The sequence below is a fragment of the Rhipicephalus sanguineus genome, chromosome 9 (genome assembly GCF_013339695.2).
Source record: "Rhipicephalus sanguineus isolate Rsan-2018 chromosome 9, BIME_Rsan_1.4, whole genome shotgun sequence".
Taxonomy (NCBI): Eukaryota; Metazoa; Arthropoda; class Arachnida; order Ixodida; family Ixodidae; genus Rhipicephalus; species Rhipicephalus sanguineus.
In genome coordinates, this window is record NC_051184.2 from 42171914 (window position 1) to 42196655 (window position 24742).

At 50.0% G+C, this 24742-nt stretch overlaps 1 protein-coding gene across 1 annotated transcript; it reads right to left on the reverse strand.

The window, feature by feature from the left end:
• Positions 1-304: 304 nt before the first annotated feature.
• LOC119404120 (anoctamin-10) lies at positions 305-9028 on the reverse strand. The gene is made up of 5 exons (XM_037670722.2): positions 8725-9028; positions 4902-5315; positions 2869-3111; positions 1687-1998; positions 305-924 (listed from the first exon to the last, which is right to left on the reverse strand). The coding sequence occupies exons 1-5, from the start codon at positions 8965-8967 to the stop codon at positions 310-312; spliced, it is 1827 nt and encodes a 608-aa protein (XP_037526650.1). The 5' UTR covers positions 8968-9028; the 3' UTR covers positions 305-309.
• Between the last annotated feature and the right edge of the window lie 15714 nt (positions 9029-24742).

Consider the following 24742-nt stretch of genomic DNA (forward strand, 5'->3'; position numbering starts at 1 on the left):
TTTTTGGCGGCGACTAAAACGCAAGGCTCACAGGGGAAACAAAATATATTTGCGGGCATCGTTAACGCAGTGTCACAAATCACGAATGACAAAACTAACGGAGATAACATGACAGTGGCGTCGCCAGAAGAACGCAAGATTTCATTTATTCAACGCAATAAAATGTTGTATATCCAGCGACTTTCCGCCGGTTACGTGCAATAGAAATATCGCAACAGAGAAAAAACACGGTTATAACGCAATTCAATTTCGCCCTGCTCCATATGTCGATCGACTACAACAAAGAAATAAAACAATGCGGTTCTCCAATCACGTAGTCACAGCCGGCGAGTAGTGTGGGCAGTGAACCTCGGAGCGCAGCGCGTATTGCAAGGTCAGCTTAAGCAGCAGGATCGCGTGCTCGATGCCGACCAGAAAGAGCACGAACTCCGTGTCCGTGAAGAGCCGGGAGAGAGCGCTCAGGGAGTCCGGATTCTCGACGCAGATGAGCGCGATGTTGGTGGGCACGGCCAGGAACCCGATGGCCCGGAACGCGGGCTCCCAGATGCCGATGCCTTCGTGGCCGATCTTGAGGGGCCTCTGGAAGACCACGGTCAGCTTGTAGCCCACGACCAGCATCTCGAGCAGGTTGCCGAAGAAGGCGATGAGCGGCGCTAGGGGCACGACGGGACCGAAGAGGAAGACGAAGGCGAACTGCGAGAACATCTTGTAGTAGTCGACGTAGGTGCTCGTGTACTTGGCCATGTCCGCCTCGCTCAGGATGCTGTGCACTCCGGGCAGGTAGTTGGACTCGCGCCGGATCATGTGGCGCACCAGGCTGGCGAAGCGGCGCATCGCGCGCGGCATGACGATCTCTACCAGGTTGTCCTTGGTGAAGGACATCAGGAGCTGGATGTAGACCTGCTTGCGAAGCAGCTGGATGTCCTGAAAAGGGTAAAATAAGAGGGCCTCTATCATCGCCGCTTCTCGTGGGCACTTCTGTGCGCGCATCTAGCTTATAGTGCAGAGTGACAAAGTATGGGATATGAACGAAAGAAGGGCAATGGATTCGCGGAGCCCGTTTTGTTAGCCACGACCACATGAAGCCATTGGAGTCATCACTGGCATACCTAGGGGCGGGGGTTGAAACTACCCCCCTACCGCTAAAACTTTCAGTGTTTTGCGTGTGTATACATACGCATGCATACAAACACACGCACGAAGATACACAAATGATGGCATAACCCCCCCCCCCCCCCCCCAAATTTTTGGCCGCTCCGAGAAGCCATTCTAGCGCAACGAAACACGGACAGAGGAGGGAGGACGGGAGACCCGCGGTGACTTGCCCGCCCTCCTTCGCTCTACAATGACTTCGATACATATCGACTATCAGCCAGCTCGCACAAGAACAAAGCTTTACTGCGTATGAAGACAATTGATACTCAAGCCAAGGAAAAGCATTAAGGACGTCATATGTGGTTATTAACTGAAGTGTAGTAATTATGAGACAGATGGAAACGAAAGAGGAATAAAAACGGCTTGCCGCAGGTGGGGATCAAGACCACAACCTTCGCATTACGTATGCGACGCACATCCCGTCGCACTACGGCGGCAGCCGTTGCCCCGTTCATTTTGGGGAAGGACCGAGTGTTTGACCCCCTGTCTGCGCCCCTTATTCATCGTGCTGACGAGTCAAAGTCTTGCTACCTGCAGATAGAAGGCTGTGTAGAAGAGGCTTCCGAAACGGCCGAAGAAGTCGAACAATATGAGCTTGTAGGTGAGGTGCTGCAGGTACTCGGCCTGTGTCTGGTGGTTCTCCCACTCGGTCATCCTCTGGCTCAGCGCTCGGTACACGTCCGAGAAGGCCATGCCCACCAGTGTGTTCACCACGCCAGGCACGACGCGCGCCGCGGCGTCGCCCAGCGCCGACGTCGGGAACGTGCCGCTGACGTACGCCTCGAGCGTCAGGTACTGGTACTGCTGCAGCACGCACAGCATCACGCAGAACAGCACCACCACCTGCTCGGAAACAAAGAGCCATCTAAAGGGACCCTAAAACACTTTTTGAAGATGGTCAGAACATGGTCAGAAACGCAGCACGACGCAGGGAATACACAATTAAAATTCAAAGTCAGCTAGAAAATCGCTCGCTCTTCTTTCGACAAATGATGCCATATACCCAAAATAAACTGCGTCACATACCCAAAAGACACGGCCATTGGCTAATTTGAATATCATGAGGCGCATAGTTACCACGGCCGCCGCGGTGTGCCGTGAGTGAGCCGCTCGCAATGTTTACACGTTGGAAGCGGCGCGTTCGAAGAGAACAGGAAAAGACAGTGTTCCCTTTCAACCCACAGGGCTCACAGGGCCCCTTCTGCATTGGCCTACGACGACTTGAAGGCGAAAGCCATCTGCTATTTTTTCTTCTCAGCCGATGTATTAGCCTCCAACACCTCCGAAAGCTTTCTGCACCTTACGCAGTTTTACACTGCCTCCGTGATCGGCCCACCTTTGACCAAGCGACGATGTCATGTGACGACGTACGTCACGTGACGTCTTGATGACGTCACGAATTTTGGCGATCTGTGACGTCATCACGTGATTATTATGTTTTCGATCACTCGTGTTGACGCTTCCGATGCCTACGCCGTCGGTAAAACTTCGCTTTTGATAAGGTATCTGCAGGCTTCCGCCTTAAGTTTTAGCTGGACAGATGAGATTAAGAAGTTTGCGGAGATAACGTGACCGCAGCAAGCACAGGACCGGCTTGATTGGCGAAACACGGCAAAGGTCTTTGGCCTTGCATGCAGTGGGCGTGGTCAGACTGATGATGATGATCATGTAACATCACCGAGCCATTGTGGTGTGCAGGTTCGTAGAACCCACCTGAGAGATGATGATGCGGAATGCCCTCTGGGCGAGCATGTTCTCGCCGTAGGCGAAGAGCAGCCTGTTCCTGGACGGCGTCGCTTGCTCGTGCAGCCCCCAGAAGCAGGACAGGTAGTCGGCCCGCTTGCGCCACACCTCGAGGATGACCGTGTTCCAGAGCAGGTTGAAGAGCACGCCCGCGATGCGCCACTGCAGCGAGTCCCGGTGCTCGAACACCAGGACGCCCACTGTCATTGGCACCTGCGCAGAAGAGTGAGACCACCCGAGTTACGCGCATGTATGCACTAAGTGGCAATGCAAATGCGAACAAGCTAGGCCTAACCAGAAAGCTTCATTAAGGCGAAAGCCTAATCGGGCTCATGAGTCGAAAAATCCGGCTTCCGTCGTCATGGCACACTCAATCGCGTGACGGCGTCAATGCGAACGGCGCGCTTAGTCACGTGACAATGGTGCGGTATACATCACGGAAAATTTTCTCAGAAGCGCCGGCGCCGGTTTGTGCATAAAAAAAATCACGCCATATCCACGAAGTGAATGATGATTGAGGAGCTGGCTCGGGGATAATCGGGTAAACCGTGAATGCTCCGTACAATTCCTCTACTGCCATATAAAGACGTCACACGTTGTTATAGTAGCGATTGTGGTGAGGTTGTTGTCGAACCACAAGCGGTCGCAGACCCTGCAGCTGTGGCCGAAAGTGTGGTCGAGAAAATCGAGGAAATAAGGTTTTGCCTGCGTTAATGTCACCGTGAAGGCGCTCGAAGAACATGAGGAAGAAGACTTCTCTTTCGCGCGAGCGTGCGCATGCTACAGCTGGCTATGCTATATGTGTTTTAGCCTGCGTTACTATCATCTTCAAGGCGCTCGAAGAACAAGAGGAGCAAGACTTCTCTTTCGCGCGAGCTGCGCCTGTAGCTGTCGCCTCTGGAACTATAAGGTTACGCTTACGGCGCGGAACTTTGCCCCAGCTTAAGAACCTGGCGAGCCAGCTCCTCAAAAAAGGGGGGTGTTGGGGGGACTACGCGTATGCATAAACCTATTACCAGGCATGCGATGGGGTGACGATATAATGAAAGCGGGTCTAAGGAGTTTGCTAACAGACAAAACGAAGCATATATATAGGGGGATGGAGAGAAACGCGAACAGCGCAGCGCGCTGTTTTCATCACGCTATGAGCTTGGTGGCAATAGGAAGATGTTAGATGGTTCTCGATTGTATCATGGATGATTCTAGAGGCTATTTATTACCATCCATGCTACAACCGTTTGAAAAGAAATGCGAAACGGCAGAGAATGCAGATGCCGCACTGTTCGCGTTTCTTTCCATCCTCACTGTACGTGTCGACCTTTAATGCACCGACGCTAAGGCTTTTGCATTAAGGTCTTCTTAACGATATTTTTTGAGACCCCGTAGAATTTTTAGAGGCCTCCTGCGAATGCATAAGGGACCCTGTGAGTCTTTTTAGGAGCTTGCTCCTTATGCTCGCGCCTTGTCCGTTGTCGGCGGCGTGTGCACTAGTTCTCATTGGTCCCGCCATAAGCGCAGCTGCGCTCTCTCAGGTGATTTCAAGAATGCTCACAAGATGGCGCGCCGCATCTCAAGGCGGCGCGCACCACGCTCGGCGCATGCACTAGTTAGATAGGTGACCGCTAGGGGGCCGCGCCTCCCGTGTGGCGCTCGCGTTTGGCGCGCTTCGTTTCTCTTCGCCAGTAGCTCACTCAGTGAACACTCTTCGTTGCCGCTCCGTAGCATGAACACCCCAGCCAAGGCAGCAGCGCGGCGGGCTCGCAACGCATCAGCAGTTGGGGCTCGCCGCCAAGACCCTGCGGTGAGAGTCCGGGAGGGCGAAGCGAAGAGGGCTAATGTATATATAACATCGTTGTCACGTCTATATATGATGGTAGGGGAATGTGTACGGAGGATTCGCGGGTTACCCGATCATCTCCGAGCAAGCTCCTCTAACATCATTCACTTCGTGGATATGGCGGTGATTTTTTCCCATCCCTTTTCCTAACCTCTTTCTATCTTACCATGAGGGACCAGGTGTAGAAGCTGAGGAAGGCGTAGTAGAAGGCGATGCGTATGCCGAAGTACACCTTGATCATGTGCACGGGTATGGTGAGGTTGGACAGCCACTGGCGCCGTATAGCGCTCAGCAGCTCGTAGTCGTGCGGCGCGAACAGTGCCTCCACGATGCCCGCACGACAGCACACGGCGAACACGCTCTGTCCCGGGTGGACGAGCACGCAGCGGTGGCCCAGTCCCACCACCTCGGTGAGCTGCTCGGCGCGGATGCCATCGATGACGTTCTGCACGATCTCCTGGCGCTCGGTGAGCGAGAACAGCTCCTCGGGACGGGTCTCGTCGCCGCGACCGAAGTCGCGCCAGTGGTCCAGCACGAACGGCCTCTCGGAGCCCGAGCGGTGGATCTTGAACACGCCCACCTGCGGAGGCATTCGTCGAACGCATCCGTTAGAACCGAGAGAAATTGAACCTCTTGGTAGGGATTCGCCGTAGAAAAATAAGAATAAAAAGTACAGCAGAAAGTTACTGCCAGCGTGAAGAACACGTAAGCCAGATGTCTCAAACGCGCTGCCCGGCAAGCACATGACCGTCTTTTTCCCATATTAAAAAAATCTTAATTATTTTGATGAGCTACTAAGAGTTGTATGGTCTCAAGCATTTTTTCTTGGGGCACCCGATGCGGTTATCATGTGATGAATCATAATCGTGGAACAAAACCTGTATATTTCAGAATTGGCGTCCAGATTTCGCTCATACTAGAAATCAGTATCGACGTGTTTCTTGAATCCTGACATCAAGTCCTCTTCAGAATGGACCCGTATATGAGATATGGGGAACGCCTTTTTTCATGAAACGGCCACGTAAGCTGACGTAAGCGCGCGCTTATCTCGGGGGAAGTGGGGGTATGGGGGGTTTGTATGTATTGTGCTTTCCCCGCGATGTCCGCGCTAAGTTACAGAGCAGCGTACGAAGGTCACTTCGCTCGCTCAGCGGCCGCGTTTGCGAAAGAAGCGCGCTGTTCCAACGGAAAGACGTAACAACTGTGACAGTTGTTAGTTCGCACTCGGCCTGTGTTTGCCTGTGCGTTCATTTCGTGCGTTCTGCTTTATGTTTGAGCAGCGCGCTTGAAGTGTCGAGCTGCGACGTATGATAGTTCGCGCTCGTCCTGTGTGTGTTCTTTTCGTGCGTCCCTAGGGCTTGAGCGGCGCGCTGGAAATTTCGAGCTGCTTTCCGTTCTTCGCGTTACATTCCAATTTGTTGCTATCGCATTCATTGCTTCGCCGTTGCGGCGAAATTGTGAAATTGTGAGGCCCTTGCGGGGGACTCAATTTCGTGACTGCGGCCCGCTAGCTAAGGTGAGTTTGAGGCCCTGATATAGGCTATTTGGCGTTCCATCATGGCGGAAAACGCGCCAAACGTCACAACGCGTTGTCTCACAGAAAGTATAGACAGATAACGTTTTTTTAGCGATTACACCGGAGAGGTTGGCCTGGTTCATCGCCTGGCTTGCTTCTCCGTGAGTCGGGTGTTGAGTATGGACTATACACCATGATCACACATACACACAAATAACGCGCACAGTCACGACCAACGTACACACCAAAGAGTTATTCATAAAGTTTCGTTAAGGTGTGTAGTCCGGAAAAACACCAACAACGCTTTTGTACTGCGCAAAAAAGAAAAGTTCTGAGGAAGGCATCGGCTTCGTGAAAAATGCGTCAAACGGCTGAACGCGCTTGCTTGCACGCGGGAAATGCTTGAGACGTTCTATTCCGTGTGTCGAAATATGTGCACACGGCGCAGTGGTTGAAGTATCGGGCTTTGGTACGACAAAGGAGGGAGTATTTGCACTTCAAGAGCTCCGTGTCACGTGTCCTGGGTAGAAACGTCTCATACGACGTCGTTGCTAAAGTGGCAGGTCGCTGACGACCATGGTCTTGAAGTTGTGATGCTTTGTAAATAGTGACAACCACGAAGCGGCGCGGGTTACTGGACACCCAGTGACACGGGACAGTAGTGACACTGGCAAAATATCGATACTCATGCAACGCCAGGCAGAACCTTGTATTTCTTTCTCATTGTACGCCGGTAATATGTTGTCATACGCGACGCTTCCGCTCAGGTCACGAGGCCCCGAGCGCACAGCGTAACTAGAGTGTACTAGTGTAACTGCAGCCGTCGGGACATTGCTAATATCTTTAGTTGTATGTGTTTAGATGGTGCGCAAGTGTGCTGCGTTCACGTCCATCGTAGGCGCGCGTGACCGTGTGAAGTGATTTGCGATTAGGTGACGTCAGTCGCAAGAGTGCGTGCGATTGAGCGTAGTTAGCGTTGCCGTATGTTACCCTGTCTGCCTATTCGAAACCTGACGTGCTAGTTAAAGAAATGCCATTCGCATTTAAAGCTAGGCGTGCAGATTCAGACACAGGTGAAGGATACTTATCGCCAACCATGTAAGCAGAAGACTCCCTGGTATTGCGTTCGTAACACTTGTAAAAATCTTTGCAAAAATCTCCGAAGATGTGCCAAGAGATGTTCTGACGTCCCCGATAACGGCTGCACTATTCAACCGCGAGTTATCACTCTGACAACATGCCTCGTTTTCTCCTTAGTCCCTGCTAGTCTCCCCCCTAGTGCTCTGGCAAGCTCCCTTGACTGGCGGGAACCCGTGTTCACTAGACCATGAACACGATATGACTATGAGGCACGCCGTAGTTGATGAATCCGAATTGATTTTTGACACCTGAGGTTCCTAACGTCACCTAAACCTAAGCAAACGTGTGTTCTTGCATTTCGCCCCTATTTGAAACGCGGCCGCCGTAATGAGAAACCGAGCTCACACCTTCAACCTTAGTCCAATAAAATGGGTTGCTGGGCTAGTTGGGGCATAGATAGTACCTAGGAAAGCGGCGCACCGAAAGGCAAGGACAAGAGGAAGAACTGTAATGACACAATGAAGACGGGGACGAAGCGAAGACACGAACAGACAGACACGGGCGCCCGTGTCTATCTGTTCGTGTCTTCGCTTCGTCCCCGTCTTCTTTGCGTCATTACAGCTTTTCCTCAAGTTAAAAACCAACTAGCTCAGCAACAAGCCCTGTTGCAAAGGTCGGGAGACGAGGCATCGAGGAGGAGCGCACTACAAGGAGGATGAGGCAACAAGGAGTGCGCTAGTCCTTGCTGCCTCTTGTCTTGTCCTTGTCTTTAGGCGCGCCGCTTTCCTAAACACTATTCAGTCTTAGCAAGCGTGACACGTTACCTCAGGGGTCTCAAGCTCACCTCAGCTAGCGGGCCGCAGTCACGATATCTAGTCCCTCAAGGGCCGGGACAGTAAAGAAGGTCAAAACAAGATGGGGGGAGCAGCTTATGTTGCAATTTGAAAAAAGGCCTCTCCCACATCTCATATACGGGTCATTGCTGCAGGGGACTGGGCGTCAGGGTTCGAGAAACATGTGGACAGTGATCTCCAGAGTGACTAAAACCTGGACGCCGATTCTGAAACGTGGAATTTTTGTTCCATGGTTATTTATGTTTTACCACACGGTGACCGCATGGGGTGCCTCACGAAAGAAATGCTTGATACGATTCATGTCTGTGTCTCTCACGAAAATTGAAAAAGAAAAGGTATGGGACGAAGACAGTCACGTGCGGGCAGGGCCACTTGCGAAAGGTACGCTGGCCGCGTGTTTGATACTCTGCCCTGCCTGCTAAACTACCACGGCGGGTAGTTCTCTAAACAAGTGCCTTCGCCTCTGTACTTTCTACCTTCCATTCACACCACGCACGAAGCCACACTGACACGCATGCAGAGACCAAATTTTCAAGCACCTTCTCGGCCATGGCGGGGGCGTCCTCGGGTTTGAGTCTCACGAGCAGGAGCCACCGGGTGTTTCGGCGCACGGGCACGACCTCGACCAGCAGTAGCTGGGCGCGAAGCAGGTCGGCCAGCCAGTGCGCCGTCTCTTCGGTGCCCTTGACGAGAACAGCGAACTCGGCGCGTGTCGCCGTCTGGAGGGCCCCCGGGGCGGCGGCCGCCGCGCCGCCGGAACCGGCGGCTGGCCTCGCCGCCATGGACTCGTCTACGCGAAGCCGCCTGCTGACGCCATCTTTGTTCTCTTCTTTGTGCGCGTTCGTTGGCCGTCACTCGGTGTGAAGCGTCGATGATGTTGATTGTGATCGAGAAGGTGATGCCGTGCAATGGCACGTACCAGGTGGTACGATGATTTGATCAGGAGAGAGAGAAAGAGATAGATTTATCGCAGTTAGTTGGAAGCCGTGAGCTTGGCCTGAGACACAATGTAATCTATTTTGCTAACCATCGATATAAAAGTATACCGAAGGAAGTGAAACAAGGATCGATACAGAAAATGACCGTGGTCACTATGTGAAGAAAAAAATGGAATAATAGAAAGGAGCTGGATCAAATCAGAGGAAACGTCTTACTTGATGCATGTTCAGTTTACGACAATTCCCAAAAATTAAAAAAAAATGGCCTGAGGATTCGCCTAAGAACCGGGTCATTAAACAATGAGAGGCGGTAACAGTAGGGAGCAATTAGAGAGGAGGGTGGGTGTGGGGTATTAACTAGTGGGATAACAAGAACGATATTGATATGAATAATAATACTGCTCATATGTACAAGAACGAGCGATCCTTGAATAAGAAAAAGAACGTATCATTTAGCAGTCAGCGTGCTATATAAGCAAAACAAGAGAAATATGAAAGTCGCGGGTTCGATCCCGGCCGCGGCACTATATCATTTCAATGAAGGCGGAATGCTAAAGGCCCGTGCACTTGGATTTTGGTGCAGATTAAAGAACAGCAGGGGGCTCAAATTTCCGCAAGTTCTATACACGGCGTGCCTTATAATCATCTATCGTGGTTTCGGCACGTATAACCTCAAAATTATTATTAGGAGAAATATGGATTTTCAAAAGGGAGCTGTAACAAATTTGTTTTTTTTTTAGTGTACGGGTACTCAAGCTGCACGCTGACAGGAAAACAAGCTATGAGGAGATAACACTCTGTGAGGCTGTATGTGTCTTAACCTCGGTTTCAACTGGGGCCCGGTCCAAGAAACAAAGATATAAGACGGGAAAAAAAAATACATAAGCGTGGATGAAGCCGATAGCCAAGAAAGCGAGAGAAAGCACAGTAAAGTTTAAGCACACGAAACGGGCTTCACGAAGAAGTCATTCTTCGTATCGATGATCAACGCGATAATGAAAATAGGTTAGCTATATTTGCGTATTTGTAAAAAACAGAAAAAAAAGGCAGCATTTATGGACACGCGGCAGCCACGTTAGGCATGCGCTGTGAAGACGCAACCCCAACGATCGAATGACGTCGCGTCTGTCTTTGTGGATCGGCTACGAATCAGATCGCTTGGTACGAGGTTTGGAGAAAACGAAAAAGTTTTCAGCAACATAAACTGAATGTCCAGACAGTAACAGCGAGTCGTGAAATTCAAAAAAATTAGCAGACACGCATATTAAACGTGTAACGACATGAAAGTAACGGCCTAAACAGAATAAGCAAAAATCAATTGAACTCTCTTTTTCAGAAGTTACCAAAGCAATAATTAACTCCAACAAAAAATAAAGGCATTAGGGGGTCGTAACTCCTCAGGATCCAATAAAGTTCGTTGTCTGTCTGTCTGTCTGTCTGTCTGTCTGTCTGTCTGTCTGTCTGTCTGTCTGTCTGTCTGTCTGTCTGTCTGTCTGTCTGTCTGTCTGTCTGTCTGTCTGTCTGTCTGTCTGTCTGTCTGTCTGTCTGTCTGTCTGTCTGTCTGTAAGGCATTTAACAAGTAAAAGTCGTGATTTCCCGAACGAAAAATGAGTTTTGAAGACACAGCAGAAACCTTCAGTTTTTGCTTCTCTCTTATAAGCTGGAATCCAAAATAAAACTAATGTTTAAGTGAAGGTGATGGCTTGAAAGCTTGAGAAATCGTTGAAAAGGAAATCCACTGGAGCAACGTTTTGAGAAGAGAAATTACAGATCTCACAAGAATATATATGATCCCGAAGCCTCAGGGCATTCTTTGTACCAAAGCGCCACATTTTCTTCTAGTGTGCGGCGGCGGAAACTGAGATTGCCAGTGTAAATCAAATTGAACCGTATTTGTTTAATTTCTGCATTGTGCAGCCAAAGATTTCGCTATGACAGGAGCAGCAAAATAGCAGTAAATTTTTGCACACGCGTTATACTAACTATCCAATTCTAACTGTCCAGTAGAAGTTAGAAATTAATCTAAAGGGCCTTTCCTGGCAAATTATTTCACAATTTCGGCAGCGTACTAGGAAAATAAAAAAAAATGTACAAAACCGTGCACGTCTGAACGAGTACTATAAGGAACAATACTTGGGGCATGATATTGTTGAGTATTTGAGGGTACTAAAAAGAAAATATGACCCTGAGAAGAACAACGTGGACAACTTACACAACTGTGCAAAAGTTTCAAAGAATCAAGGTGGCGACGTTTCTGAAGCGTGGACTCAGATCAGAAAGGCTGTGTAAGCTCATAGGCAGTAGTGCCGACAAAATCTGTCAGAAAAATAATCCTAGCCAAGGCGATAAGACAGTTTGGTGACGATTCCGTAAAGCGTGCCTACCCCCTCTCTCTCTGACAAGGAAATCGATACGCGAATGCTAGCGCGCACTCGTCTTGTATGTTAGCGCATGTTCTCTCGTATGAAAAAAAAAAGAGCCACCGGGTCCATTTAGCTAACGCTGATGAGATCACAGGTGAAGGCCTATGCTCTGCAAGGCACTCTTATTTTGCTGAAAACACTTTTGTTTCACTTTGTATACACTAATGCAAACGGTGGTCAAAAGTTGCCGTACCGCAATCCCATGTAATCCCATGGCTGCGCGGGCTGTACGTCGATATTTTACCTTAACGTACATAACTTCGCGCTTAAGTAATTTGATCCACTCTCGAGTCACACCAAAGTCACTTGATTCACTATTTATTCAAGTCGCCTGACTTTTCTGTCCTCCATGTGTGCCTCGTTTTTCCAGCTTCGCTGGTCGAACCAGTATTGTCTCTTCATTCACTCTTTATTCACTTGATTCATTCTCGTTTCTCAATTGATTCACTTGAGTGTACTTTGAATATCCTTAAATTGACTTCGAATTCACTTCAATTTGTGCTCCTGTTCATTTGGCATCCTTGCACCTATATCTAACCTTACGGGACTTACGGTACCATGCGCTCATGTTCACGGTGCCGCCACACGCCGTATCTTTGTACAGATGAGCACAGTAAGGCTTTTTATAAATAAATTGTAAGCAGGCGCTTCGTCTGTCCTCTACTCCGTCTTTCGTGGCCCGCGTCGTCTGGCACATTTTTTTTTTCGCTACACGCAACGAGCTCGCCCGATAAACCAACCACTTCTGCTTCAACGCAGACGGACAGACAGCATGACGAAGCAGACGGCGGCGTCACAGTCGCGCCAGCTGCTCCTCATGGGACGGGCGACGCATGCGCAGACCAGGTTCGAGCCCGCGACACGTCCAGACAAGCCAGAGATGTCTGGGCAAGATAACGGCACGGACCGCTGACGTGGACGTCGCTGATGCAGAGGTGAGAAGATGGCAGAAGTACAAGCAGAAGTACGGTTTGAGCGGCGCTTAGTTCTTTTTCCGTGGCCTCCAACGGTGCGCGTTTCTACGCTTCCAGAAGTAAGAGCGTTGCTATAGTTTACACTAATTGGGGTTTTACGTCCCAAAACGACGATATGATTATGAGGGACGCCGAGGTTACGGAAATTTCGACCGTCTGGTGTTTTCTATGACGTGCTCCGAAATCTGAGAACACCGGCCTCATGCAATTCGCCTCCATCGAAATACGGCCCCCGCGGCCGGGATTCCATCCCGCGACCTTCGGGTCAGCGGTCGGGCGCCATAACGACTAGACCAATGTAGCGGGTTTAGTTTACACTAATGTTAACGGAATTGCGTAGCTGGTGTCTTTGCCTTAGAGAATGTTTATTTGGAGCCGAAGTATAGATGCGGGGAGTGTGTAAAACTGATAGCTTAAAGAGAGAGAAGCGGAAGGAGTGAGAGAGATAATGATGCAGAGTAACGATTATTTTTAATATGGTCAGGCATTCTGCTCGTCTTCCGGTGCCTTAGAGCATGGAGGAGGCAAAAAATAAGGAAGGAGCGTTGCGCCATGCAATTGAAGCCCACTGTGTCGGCGCAACACGTGATCAAGACGTCAGAGCGCGCGGTTGGTTTCAGAACTCCCGGTGAAGTTATGTTTCTGAACCTCCTCCGTGAACCAGCCGACCTGCGCCCGAACCAGCACGATTAAAAAGTACCGAGCACCAAAAGTCTCGGAAAAATTAATTTCTTGCGTCATCTTGACGCAAAAGGCCGCGTGTTGGGCCCACATTGTTGGCTTCACGGAAAGGTCGCCTACCGAGGTTGATTGCATGACGTAATATTCCATCCTAAGTATTTCTTCCTCCATGCCTTAGAGTTACAGAAAGTCGAGGTATAGTTGAATAGTAGGAAAACTTAGGCGTGTGGAAAGGGACATGAGAGAAGGTAAAGAGATGGTGTTTACATTGTGTGCTTCCTTTCTCTTGTGTACGCGTGCCTTGCGCGCCTAACTGTTTTCGACGACGTAGCCCTTAATTGAAGACGCGCTTGCTTCACGACTCTGCGCGTTCCCGCTGTATAAGCAGGTCGCTGGCCTTGCGGCTGTTGCCTTCTCAAGCGCAGTTTCCGAGAGAGAAGTTGGTTTGAAGAAATCAGGGTAGTATCTCGGTGGGTGTGGACCTTTCCTGGTGTGGTGACATACTGTGGCTTTGATCAACAGGATGGACAATTAGATACATGTTATGTGGAGTGGAAGAGGTTAACGATGAAGAGACGGGGGAATGAATTTGTAACAGCTGCCACGCGATGGTTTCCTCTCATTGAAGGGGTTGGTGTGGTGAGGCGGGGGTACGTCGTTGCCTTGTTTGTACCTCTGTCGTCCAGTGTTTCAGTCAATACGCCGTTCGAGGTAGGACTGCTAGTCCAATTGGGCGCGCTCCGGGGCTGCCGTATTATCTTATTTACTATCGCGGCGAGGTGCCCAGATGATGCCAGTGGCCTGGTGTCTCCTCTGCCTTGTATGCTGTTATGCCAGGGCTCCCAACCCAAACTTCCTTGCTTCGACAAGGCATTCAAGCTGGTAAAACGTCTGACGCAACCAGCGTCAACACCCGCTGATGCAACGAGGCGGGAGTCTTACGCAATCCCCGGTAACTCCGGCGATGCGTCTGACGCAACCAGCGTCAACACCAGCTGATGCAACGAGGCGGGAGCCTTACGCAACCCCCGGCAACTCCGGCGCTGCGTCTGACGCAACCGAAGGAAATCTCTCCCGCAACGTGCGGCAAGCCCTCTCATCCGCGGATCCGGTTCGAGACAGCGAACGAAGAAATCCCGGGTCGTCGTCGCACCGCTGTGCGAGCCCAATAAGCTGTCGGCCCCAGCGCCGAATATGTAAAGCCTCTGTTTATATGTATATAAATTTGCCTTCACTCACCGTCGCCTTGATCGCTCCGTCTATCAGCTCTGCGCAGAAGCAGTCGCAAGCTGAGACACCTGTTTCCCAACAGTGGATGGCAGCTGCGGGATCGGCCGGCGTCAGCTACCTCGATGCGGTGAGTGCCTGATGTTTTCCCTTCAGTTCACCAGACTTCTCTAGCACAGGTTATCGTAGTTTAGAGAAGGTTGTGTGAAGCATTGGAGTGAGCTTTGATTGTTTCGAGCCAAGTCGGAGCGCTTTGAAACCAAAGTTAATGCGGAGGGCGTAAACACGGCAGGTTGAGAATTGCTTGCATGTCTTTCTAGTAGACTTATAGGGGATACGGCAAGTAGATTCTAACGAGGGCAAATAGCAAGAGGCTAGTGTGAACGATGGAGAACCTTAAAGTGAAGGAACTCATCGAAATTTGTGAAGAACTCGGCCTTACATTGGGCCGTGCGAAGCGAAAGCAAGCGATCCTTGAGATCATGCAGAAGGAGGGAGTAACGGCTGAGGAAGTCGATGAGGCCTGGGCGGATATCAAAGAACGCCGCGAGGAGGCCGAAAGACGAGAACGAGAACTTCGTGAGCGTGAAGAGACGGAAAGGCAAGAACGCCGCGAGCGCGAGGAGGCCGAGAGACGAGAACTCCGCGAGCGCGAGGAAGCCGAAAGGCAAGAACGCCGCGAGCGCGAGGAACGCGAAGAGCGCCTCGAGATGAAAAGAATAGAATTGGCACTCCGTCAGTGTTCGCAAGCGCCTAGCGTAGCTTCTGCGATGGTTCAGGCTAGTGGACATAGAATTCGGAACCAACTGCCACCGTTCGTAGTGGGCGAGGACATGGCGAAGTATCTCGTGAAGTTCGAACACGTCTGCGATAGGAATGGCATCGAGCGGTCTCTTTGGGCACAGAACCTGTTAGCTCTTCTCCCCGGGGAAGTATCCGACGTGATAACGTGCTTGTCGAGGGAGGCGTTTGAGAGCTATGACGAGGTTAAGGAGGCCCTGTTGAGAAGATATAAATTGTCACCCGAGGCTTTCCGGCAAAGGTTCCGGTATGCAAAAAGGGGGAATGAGTCACACGTTGACTTCGCGTTTGATTTAATTGAATGGCTCAAGAGCGAAGATGTCTATGACGATCGCGATAAAGTGGTAGAGTGCATAGCATTGGAGCAATTCTACCGCTGTATCGAGGATGATGTCAAGCTTTGGCTGCAGGATAAGCTTGGAGAAGTACAGCTAAGCAAGGCAGCAGAGTTAGCTGAAGAGTACTACACTCGTAGAAACTTGCACAGTAGGGCCGTGCGTGTTGAAAAAGCTGAGAGAAAAGAGGGCTTTTCAAAAAAACCTGATGACCGGAAACCTGCTCCGCACCGTAATTTCAGAAAAGGCCCGTCTTTTACGAAGGAGACTGTGAAAGAAGGGCAGACGGAAGCGCACAAGTCGAGTGAGCTTCCCAAACAGCGCACTGATACTACACGGGCGTTTGAGTCACGGAAGCCGCTAATCTGTTACAATTGCAAAAAAGAAGGGCACATCGCGGTAAATTGTAAACAAAAGGTTGCTTTCGCAACGATCCGTGAATCAGAAAAGAACATGCGGTTGTTAGAACCGTATATTCAGGAGATTAGCGTCAATGGGAAAACGTGTCGAGCACTTCGAGACTCAGCGGCAACTATGGACGTTGTCCATCCTTCATTAGTGTCTCCGAACGACTTGACAGGAGAATGCGCATGGATCAGGCAGGTCGCCGAGGAGCAGAGCACTTGCTTACCGATCGCTACGGTGATCATTGAAGGCTCTTTTGGTAAGCTTCACACCGAAGCGGCTGTGTCTGCTGCTATTCCAGATTGTTTTCCTTATCTTTTTTCGAACGACTCGGAGCAGCTTCTCAAAGAGCAGGGTAAATCGTTCTTTCCCAGCGTTGCGTACATGGCCCTCACGCGATCGCAAGCGCGGAAGCTTTCACAGGAACTTGATCTCGTTCCATGTAGTACGCCACCACCGGCAAAAGCGGCCGAGCTGCGTGACCTTGGCAGCGAGTCGAGCGAGCCTCGGACAGAAAACTCTCGGGGTGGGTTACACGAGCCACGTGCAGCTGAAGCGGGTAGCGTTGTCTCCGTCGGCGGAGAAACCGAAGTGGCGCCGTTGGGCGAGGCGGGCAATACGCTCAAGCCTGTAGCTGAAAGTTGGTGTGAGCTGTCGAGGGTTGATCGAGCGACGCTCATTCGAGAGCAGCGTGAAGACATCTCGATAAAAGCGGAAAGCGTAAAATTGGGAGTAAAGAAAAAGAATGCTTCAGAGGAGGAAGGAGCAGAAATTCTGACTTCTAGCGATGTAAGCGAAAGGGGTTCAGAGGTGATGTTGGAACAGTTGAACATGGAGCCAAGGTTAAGTCAAGTCCAGAAGGAGGACGTGAGAAGGGTTGTTTCTGAGTTTAAAGACGTGTTTTCCAGCCGTCCCGGAAAAACGACGGTTATTGAGCACGACATCGAGCTAACATGTGAGGAACCAATCCGTAGTAAGCCATATCGATGTTCCCCTTTGCAGAAGCAGATCATGAAAGAGGAAATCGATAGAATGCTTGAGTTGGGAGTCATAGTACCGGGTGAGAGTGACTATACATCTCCTCTAATATTGGTTCAAGTGCCGGGAAAGGATCCTAGGCCATGCATCGATTATCGGCGCCTTAACGCCATAACTCGAGACCAGACCTATCCGATACCAAATCTAGAGGAAAGGGTGGAAACAGTGTCAAAGTCAAACTACATTTCCACGCTAGACCTCGTGCGAGGTTATTGGCAGGTCCCTCTTACCGAGCGTGCTAGCCGCTACGCCGCGTTCGTTTCTCCATTCGAAACGTATCGTCCACTTATGCTGAGTTTCGGACTGAAAAATGCGCCTTATTGCTTTTCGGGTCTAATGGACCGCGTTCTTAATGGCCTGTCCGAGTTCGCACTGCCATATCTCGACGATGTTGCCGTCTTCTCGAACAGCTGGGACGAACATGTCGAACATTTACGAGTCGTGCTGAACAAGTTGAAAGAAGCGGGTCTTACAGCGAAACCTGCTAAATGTCACCTAGGATGCGGCGAGGTGTCTTACCTGGGACACGTTGTGGGGCGTGGCCAGCGTCGACCTTCAGAGATCAAGGTAGCCGCCGTCGTGAACTACCCACGACCAACCACCAAGTCTGAGATAAGGGCTTTCTTAGGGCTAGCGGGATACTATCAGCATTATGTGCAAAACTACTCTACCATTGCCAGCCCTCTAACTGACGCACTTCGAAAGTCGGAGCCAGTTAAAGTGACATGGGACTCGGAGAAAGAGAATGCGTTTTGCAAGCTTAAACAAGCCTTAAGCGAAAAACCCGTTCTCATGGCGCCTGACTTTTCCAAGGGCTTTATCATTCAGTGCGACGCGAGTGATCGCGGAATGGGAGCTATATTGTGCCAGGAAGATGACACTGGTCACGAAAGACCAGTTTTGTATTTAAGCCAAAAACTGAGCTGCAGGGAAGAGGCATATAGTACCTCTGAAAAGGAATGTGCCTGCCTCGTGTGGGCCGTTCAAAAGCTGGCCTGTTACGTCTCCGGTTCCAAGTTTGTGGTCGAAACGGACCACTGTCCTCTAACCTGGTTGAATAACATGTCGTCCAAAAGCGGCCGGTTATTAAGGTGGAGCATGATACTCCAACAGCACAACTTTAACGTTCGTTACAAGAAAGGAAAGCTAAACGCGAACGCAGACGCACTGAGTCGCGCGTTCTAATCAGTGCCGTCTTCGGCTATCCTTTCGGTTTTTCGCTGGCAAATTGGGGCAAAATTTTGTCCTCATTGCGGCCTCAGCTGAGCGCTTCCGTCCTGAGTGATCTCAAGGGGCCAAGATTATTTTGAATTCTGTTTCATTGCGTTTGTTACACGTGTAATATTTTGAGTTCTGTTTTTAAGAGTTTTGGTGTCCCACATGTGCCTCTTGATATAGAGGGAACAAAATTTCGACAGAAACGTAGTTAGGAATGTATTATTCTATTTATGTCTGGTGTTCTGTCGGGTGACCGAGGGCACTTGCTTGTGTCGTGTGTTGTTTGTTGTCGGACCGTTCTTGACAAGTTGCAGAACGATCAACAAGTGCTGATACGAAAGATCGTCAGAAGAGACGAGCAAAGCAAGTCGACACATCTTGGCGACAAGCCACTGGAGCCGGGATCCGGCCTGGCGACTGGGATCTGTTCACGGAACGAAGCGTGGAGCCAAATGTCCCCATGGCCCTGGAGGTGAACCTGGATGGACCTGGCGAACGAGCGCTCCCGGCATCCGAGCCACGTGGAAGCAGCTCGTCTTTCCGGCGCATTGTCTGGCGGCGGGGGTGCTGTTATGCCAGGGCTCCCAACCCAAACTTCCTTGCTTCGACAAGGCATTCAAGCTGGTAAAACGTCTGACGCAACCAGCGTCAACACCCGCTGATGCAACGAGGCGGGAGTCTTACGCAATCCCCGGCAACTCCGGCGCTGCGTCTGACGCAACCGAAGGAAATCTCTCCCGCAACGTGCGGCAAGCCCTCTCATTCGCGGATCCGGTTCGAGACAGCGAGACAGCGAACGAAGAAATCCCGGGCCGTCGTCGCACCGCTGTGCGAGCCCAATAAGCTGTCGGCCCCAGCGCCGAATATGTAAAGCCTCTGTTTATATGTATATAAATTTGCCTTCACTCACCGTCGCCTTGATCGCTCCGTCTATCAGCTCTGCGCAGAAGCAGTCGCAAGCTGAGACACCTGTTTCCCAACAATGCACAGGTTCCGTTTACTAATTTACGCGTCTGCTCGGCTATGGGCTAAATGCCAGCCGCGTTAAATGGAAGTGGCGTTTGTCGTTTCTGGTCCGAAGTTTCTTCGCTCAACCATTTAAGTAGTTGGAGCGAAAATGCAATCGTCCCCATGAAGCTGCGGGTAAAGCAGTGGTACAGCCATGATGGCAAAGAAGGCAAAGGTAACAGAAAGCAAAGGGAACAGACAAGCGTTTACCTGTTTGCATTGCCTTCTGTTGGAACACAGAAGTTGGAGGACAGACGACATTCGCTCTGCCTCCGACAGGTTGTTGACCTCAAACAGACGACGTTGGTCGTCTGTTCGAGTCAATGCTCTTTTAGGAATCAACAATCGCTCTGCGGCAGTTTGTCGTCTGTTTCTTCTTGTGCATCGCTCGAACGAACACTGTTGGTGAGTAAACCTTTACCGTAAAACGTAACACGGTCGAATGAGATCCGTTTACGAAGGTTTTTGTTTCAAGTAAGCCTTTTTCGTGTAGCAGTTTCTTTTTTGGCCGAGCCTCGCTCGGTGCCTTTCAACGCAAGCCTCGCAGGCCCATAATACCGTCATCCCTGTGAAAGCAGAGATCCCGTTATGCAGGAAACTCGCGCAGGCGGTGGCGCCACATTTGTCTCTACACTTTAAGAAAGAAAGAAAGAAAAAAACTGAGTATATGTGACTTTTTTCCGGGAGTACCGACTTTCCACGTATATGACTCACTTTAACGAGACACGTTAACTTTCGTTTGGGTCCCACGACTTTACGAAGAGAGCGTAGTGATCTCCAAAGAGTGATACGCATAGCAAGTCAGAACTCACAAAAAAGAGTCAAAGGACTCCTTTTGTCTTCTTAGAGTGTAGGTAATGTTGCAAGAAACAGTGTGATACCGACACTAATGGTACATTTCGATATTCTTTTCAGCGTAATGTTTCTTGACGATGGGACTATGAAACAATGCGGCGAATTCCCTTTAATAGGAGCAGTAGTGTGTGCGACCAATTTTATGAGGACCTTGTCAACAGAATTGCTGGATTAGCGAGTAAGGTGTAACCCTGCTAGGCGCGAATGCGCGGGTTCGATTCCCGGTCACAGTGGCCCCATTTCTGTGCTACCGAAATGTGTGAACTTCCGTGCACTTGCGTTTAGGTGCACGTTATAAGGCACCCCAACTGGTCAAAGTTAATCGAGAGTCCCTCAATAAGGCGTGCTTCACAATCAAATCGGATATTTGGCACGTAAAAACCCAAAGTAATTCATTTTGTCAGCGCCTTGTCGACACCTGCGTCGAAAGGCGGAGCCTAGGAAGATGTAACTTACATTAGCGAACATTTGGTCGACAGTTGCCCACTAATTAACGTTAGCGCAGAGTTAGCCAACAGGTCCCCTTAATTAACTAGTTCTAACCAAGACTAGCCTTTGAAGGCATTACGCAAGTATATGGAATAACGTTCCGACAGCAGGCTTCAATCGCACTGATACACTTGCAATTTTAGAACTTGTCTGGTATTCCACTAGAGATGTCTATCCTTCAATATCAGCTCGGAAAACCGCAATTTCGATGCTGACCAAAAGAATTCCCTGCTTGCTTCCTATAAAATGGCTCGTCATTAATAATAATAGTGAAACCGCTACGTCACGATCGACAGCAGAGCGCAACGACCGCGGTTCTTCTGCGGCTCGTTTCAAAGAATGCCGCCGCTACATGAAAACGATCAGTGCGCGGCGAGAATAACGCGATAAAAATCCTAAACGACTCCACATCCGTGACTGGCCGGCCTAGTTATATAGGTAACATAAATCTTTCGCAGAAAGCGTGACCTGGTTTCCCTAGTCGTTCCGACAGTCCATCAGTTACTCTCTATTCTCGGAGCCGCTGTAACCTACTGGGATGAAAGCCGCACCGGGATCCTTCAATACATTTCCTTGGCTCTAACTATGTTTTCAATCGTGCACCCCCCTCGCACCCTTTTCTCCCCAAGTCTAAGTGGTGGATTCAACTTCCGGGAGGCACAGCTCCGGACGAAGACGCACTGTTACGCTCTTTATTGCTGCATTGCCTTTTTTGCTTGCATTGCTTCTCATTGTAAAGTCGAACCATGTTTCACGGATATCATTCGAACGCGGTGGTTCGGCATTGCAACGTTATCCCTCGAGCGGAATATTGTCCTCCGCTTCGTGGCCGTACGGCGTTGCGTTCGCTTTCAGTGCATCGTGATATATGGTGTACACGGTTGAGTGACGGCCGGTTATTGGCATGTTAGCGATCTGGTGGGGCCTCGTTAAGAAATGCCACGGCTCGCCCCCGATCTGGTTACGCGGAACACCGCACATACTAATGGTGTGTCGCTTGCATCGGAGGCTTGTCCGAAATGAATTTCTCCGGAACTGAAGGTCGATTGGTATGTGCAGCACAACTGTAGAACGTTGTGGTCGTTCACATAGGTGTGCGCATAGGGGGGGGGGCAGTGGGGGCGGCCACCCCCTCTAATCATCTAAGAGGGGGGGGGGGCGCAAAATCCGACCCGTACATTGACCCTTCTAGTCACCTAAGGCGCAAAATCTTCCCCATACATTGACTTAGTAGGGTGGGGGGTGGGGGGGGCGCCGAGATGAACCTTTGCCCCCCCCCCCCCTAATGGGAAACCTTGCGCACGCCTATGGTCGTTCAATCCAAAGGGCGAATCCACGCAGAACGGATCCAGTTTCTAGATATCTCGTTTTCCAACAGCGTTGAAGCTGATATATTAAGGCGAAAGCCTTAGAGGCCTCATCAAACGCGAAAATTGACGTCGGCGTCACGCGGCGTCAACACGAGTGATGCGAAAAAAATCACAATCCCGCGATGACGTCACCACATGACGTCATCGCGTGATTATGATTTTTTGTCGTATGTCGGATGGTGAGTATGTCAAACGATTTATGTCACATGGTGACGTCATATGACCTCACAGATTCCAAAATTTGTGACGTCGCCATGACGTCACGTGATGTTATCACATGACATTGTCGCTTGGTCAAATATGAAATGATCACGGAGGCAGTGCAAAACCACTTTAGGTGCAGAAAACTTTCGGAGGGTGGCGAGGCAGGATCACTACAGTCAGTCAGTCAAGAACTTTTATTCATCGGTCCTGAGGAGTCTAAGCCGCTACAGAAGAAAAAGAATACTTTTCATTATGCCATTTCGTTGGAAACGACGATGCAAACACCGGTGATGAGATAGGTATGAATGTGTAGCTATCTCATTCATTATTGGCTAATGATGATTATATAAATTCCCTCTATCTTTCAAAAGTAGCAAAATGTTTTCGTCTAGCCGCCGCGCCCTGTGATAGGCCGGTTGGCGACAAGTGACCGTTCCGCCTTCCAAATGGTCCAGCGGCGGCAGCGCTGTGCAGGCGGGAGGTACGGACGTCTGTGTTTTCAATCGTGGAGTTGGACCATTTCAGCAATCAGTGATCACTTCACGCGCCTCTGTTGCGTCGTTGTTGCAAACTAGAAGTGCCTATGCACCTGATGCTTGAGTGGACGTAGGAATTGTGTGTTTTTGTTGAATGTTTGGAGCATGACGTGACGGGCTCCTTTGCCTTCAGTTGTCTCACCGCGCAGAGGGCGGAAAAAAGCTTTTTTACGTCCGTTCCTCGCGGTGACAACACTATCTACTGAAAGAAGGTATGAATCCCCAAAACAGGACGGAAGGAATTTGTGCCGACAGAAAACATCCGGCTACGCGAAGTAAGTGTTTTTGTAATGTTTGTAACTTCAAGCAGCGTCTCGCCTGGCCGGCGTGACTTTTGCTCGTGCATACGCATAAGTTCAACAATGCTATTATTGTTTCGGCGTTCTTTATGCTGCAGATTTGCGCTCGTATTTCTCACAATAGCTCAGGACCCCAATACAGCTGAGTTTGTTTGTCTCAACGGGGCGGCGTGAACACTAAAAGCTCACGAGGAAACGACAATTTGAGATTAACTTTTTTTCCATACCTTGCCGTGTTCTGCCGCACTGCTATGCGCGAAATTGATCAACGCTTCTCCGTTGAAGCATTCCGCGTGACGTTTTCCCTAGAGGACGGCAATGCTTTTTACGAGTTAGAGTAAATAATACTGTAAGACGCTGGGCGAATAAAACTGAAATCATATGCAGCACCGAGCATATTTGCTCATGGGCCAAGGCAGAAGGAACGGAACCCACCCAGCAAGTGAATGAGGGGGTGTCAGTGCTCACAGCAAATCTTCCAAAGAAAAAGCTTGTTATGAATTCCTGCAACCGAAATTTTAAATAGGCGCTCTTTTTTATTCTCTTGCATCTGTGCAAAAAGCCACCTTACTAAGCTTCTCTGGTTATGGTCTGATTTTCGGGCCTATGGATACCTACCCCAAGTTTATTTGAAATTGCATTGGGTAACATTGCCACATACCTTTATACCTGCGGGACATGGAGGCGGCGGAGGTATTAAAAGGGAGACGGCTTTGAAGCAGTAAAACATTGAAATGGGCGAGACTGTAGTGGGCTTAGTGTATTTCCTAGATCTCAAGAGGTACTCCTGTTTAGAGCACTGCACGGGCCGGAATTCTCGGCCCGGGCCCGGCCCGTTCCCGGAGCTCGTTAAAGTTTACCCGCCCGAACCCGGCCCGGTGACTCAAAGCCAGACCCGGGCCCGGCCCGAACCCGAGAAAAAATTTCACCTACCCGGCCCGGCCCGGCCCGACCGCAGACCGGGCCCGACAGGGGCCCGAGCCAATAATCTCGGTGGTGTTACTCGAACATGGAATCGACAGGGAGGCGTTTTAAGTATGAAATATCTACGCTTTGTTGGCGCATGCTTCGCTAACAATTATACTTTAACCTACGGTAATTTCTTGTAAAAAGGTGCTCACCGTGGAAACAGTTGAGCGGAGATATTGGGTACGATGAGCGTTCGTTCGGCAGAGGTATAATGTACCTATTTTTTTCTGCACCTACAATGGGGATCACCAAGAGCGTTTTGTAGCAGATATTGTAGCAAGGAAAGTGATTTGCAGCATGCCTTCAGTTTCGATAGGGAGCGCAATAAAAACAGAGGAGACAGGGAACAGTACGCTCTCTTCTCTTTGTTGTTATTGTGCTCTCTATTGAAATTTAAAGCACGCTCTAACGACAAAGCCAATCGTGCACCCTTCTGGATATGTAGCACCTGTCTTCAACATAGTAGCACCTTGACAGGAAGAGAAATAGAGGAAAAAAAAGCCACATTTATTACCTTTGTTTCAAGTACACTAACCTAGAGAAAAATTATAACGATCCGTGTGCGCCACGTGTACTTCATATACGTATAAGCAGCCGAAAGGAAGAAAAAACAATTTGTCATAGCATCGTTATGATATATCGCATCACTGCTAGTATATACAGTCTATAAGGTTTTGTGGCATAGTTCATAGTTTATTTCTTCACATGTTCTTGTGCAAAATATCCAATTATCAGGGGATTCTGCCTTTTAGCATGTCATGCGCTGTTGCACCACATATCCTGGCGC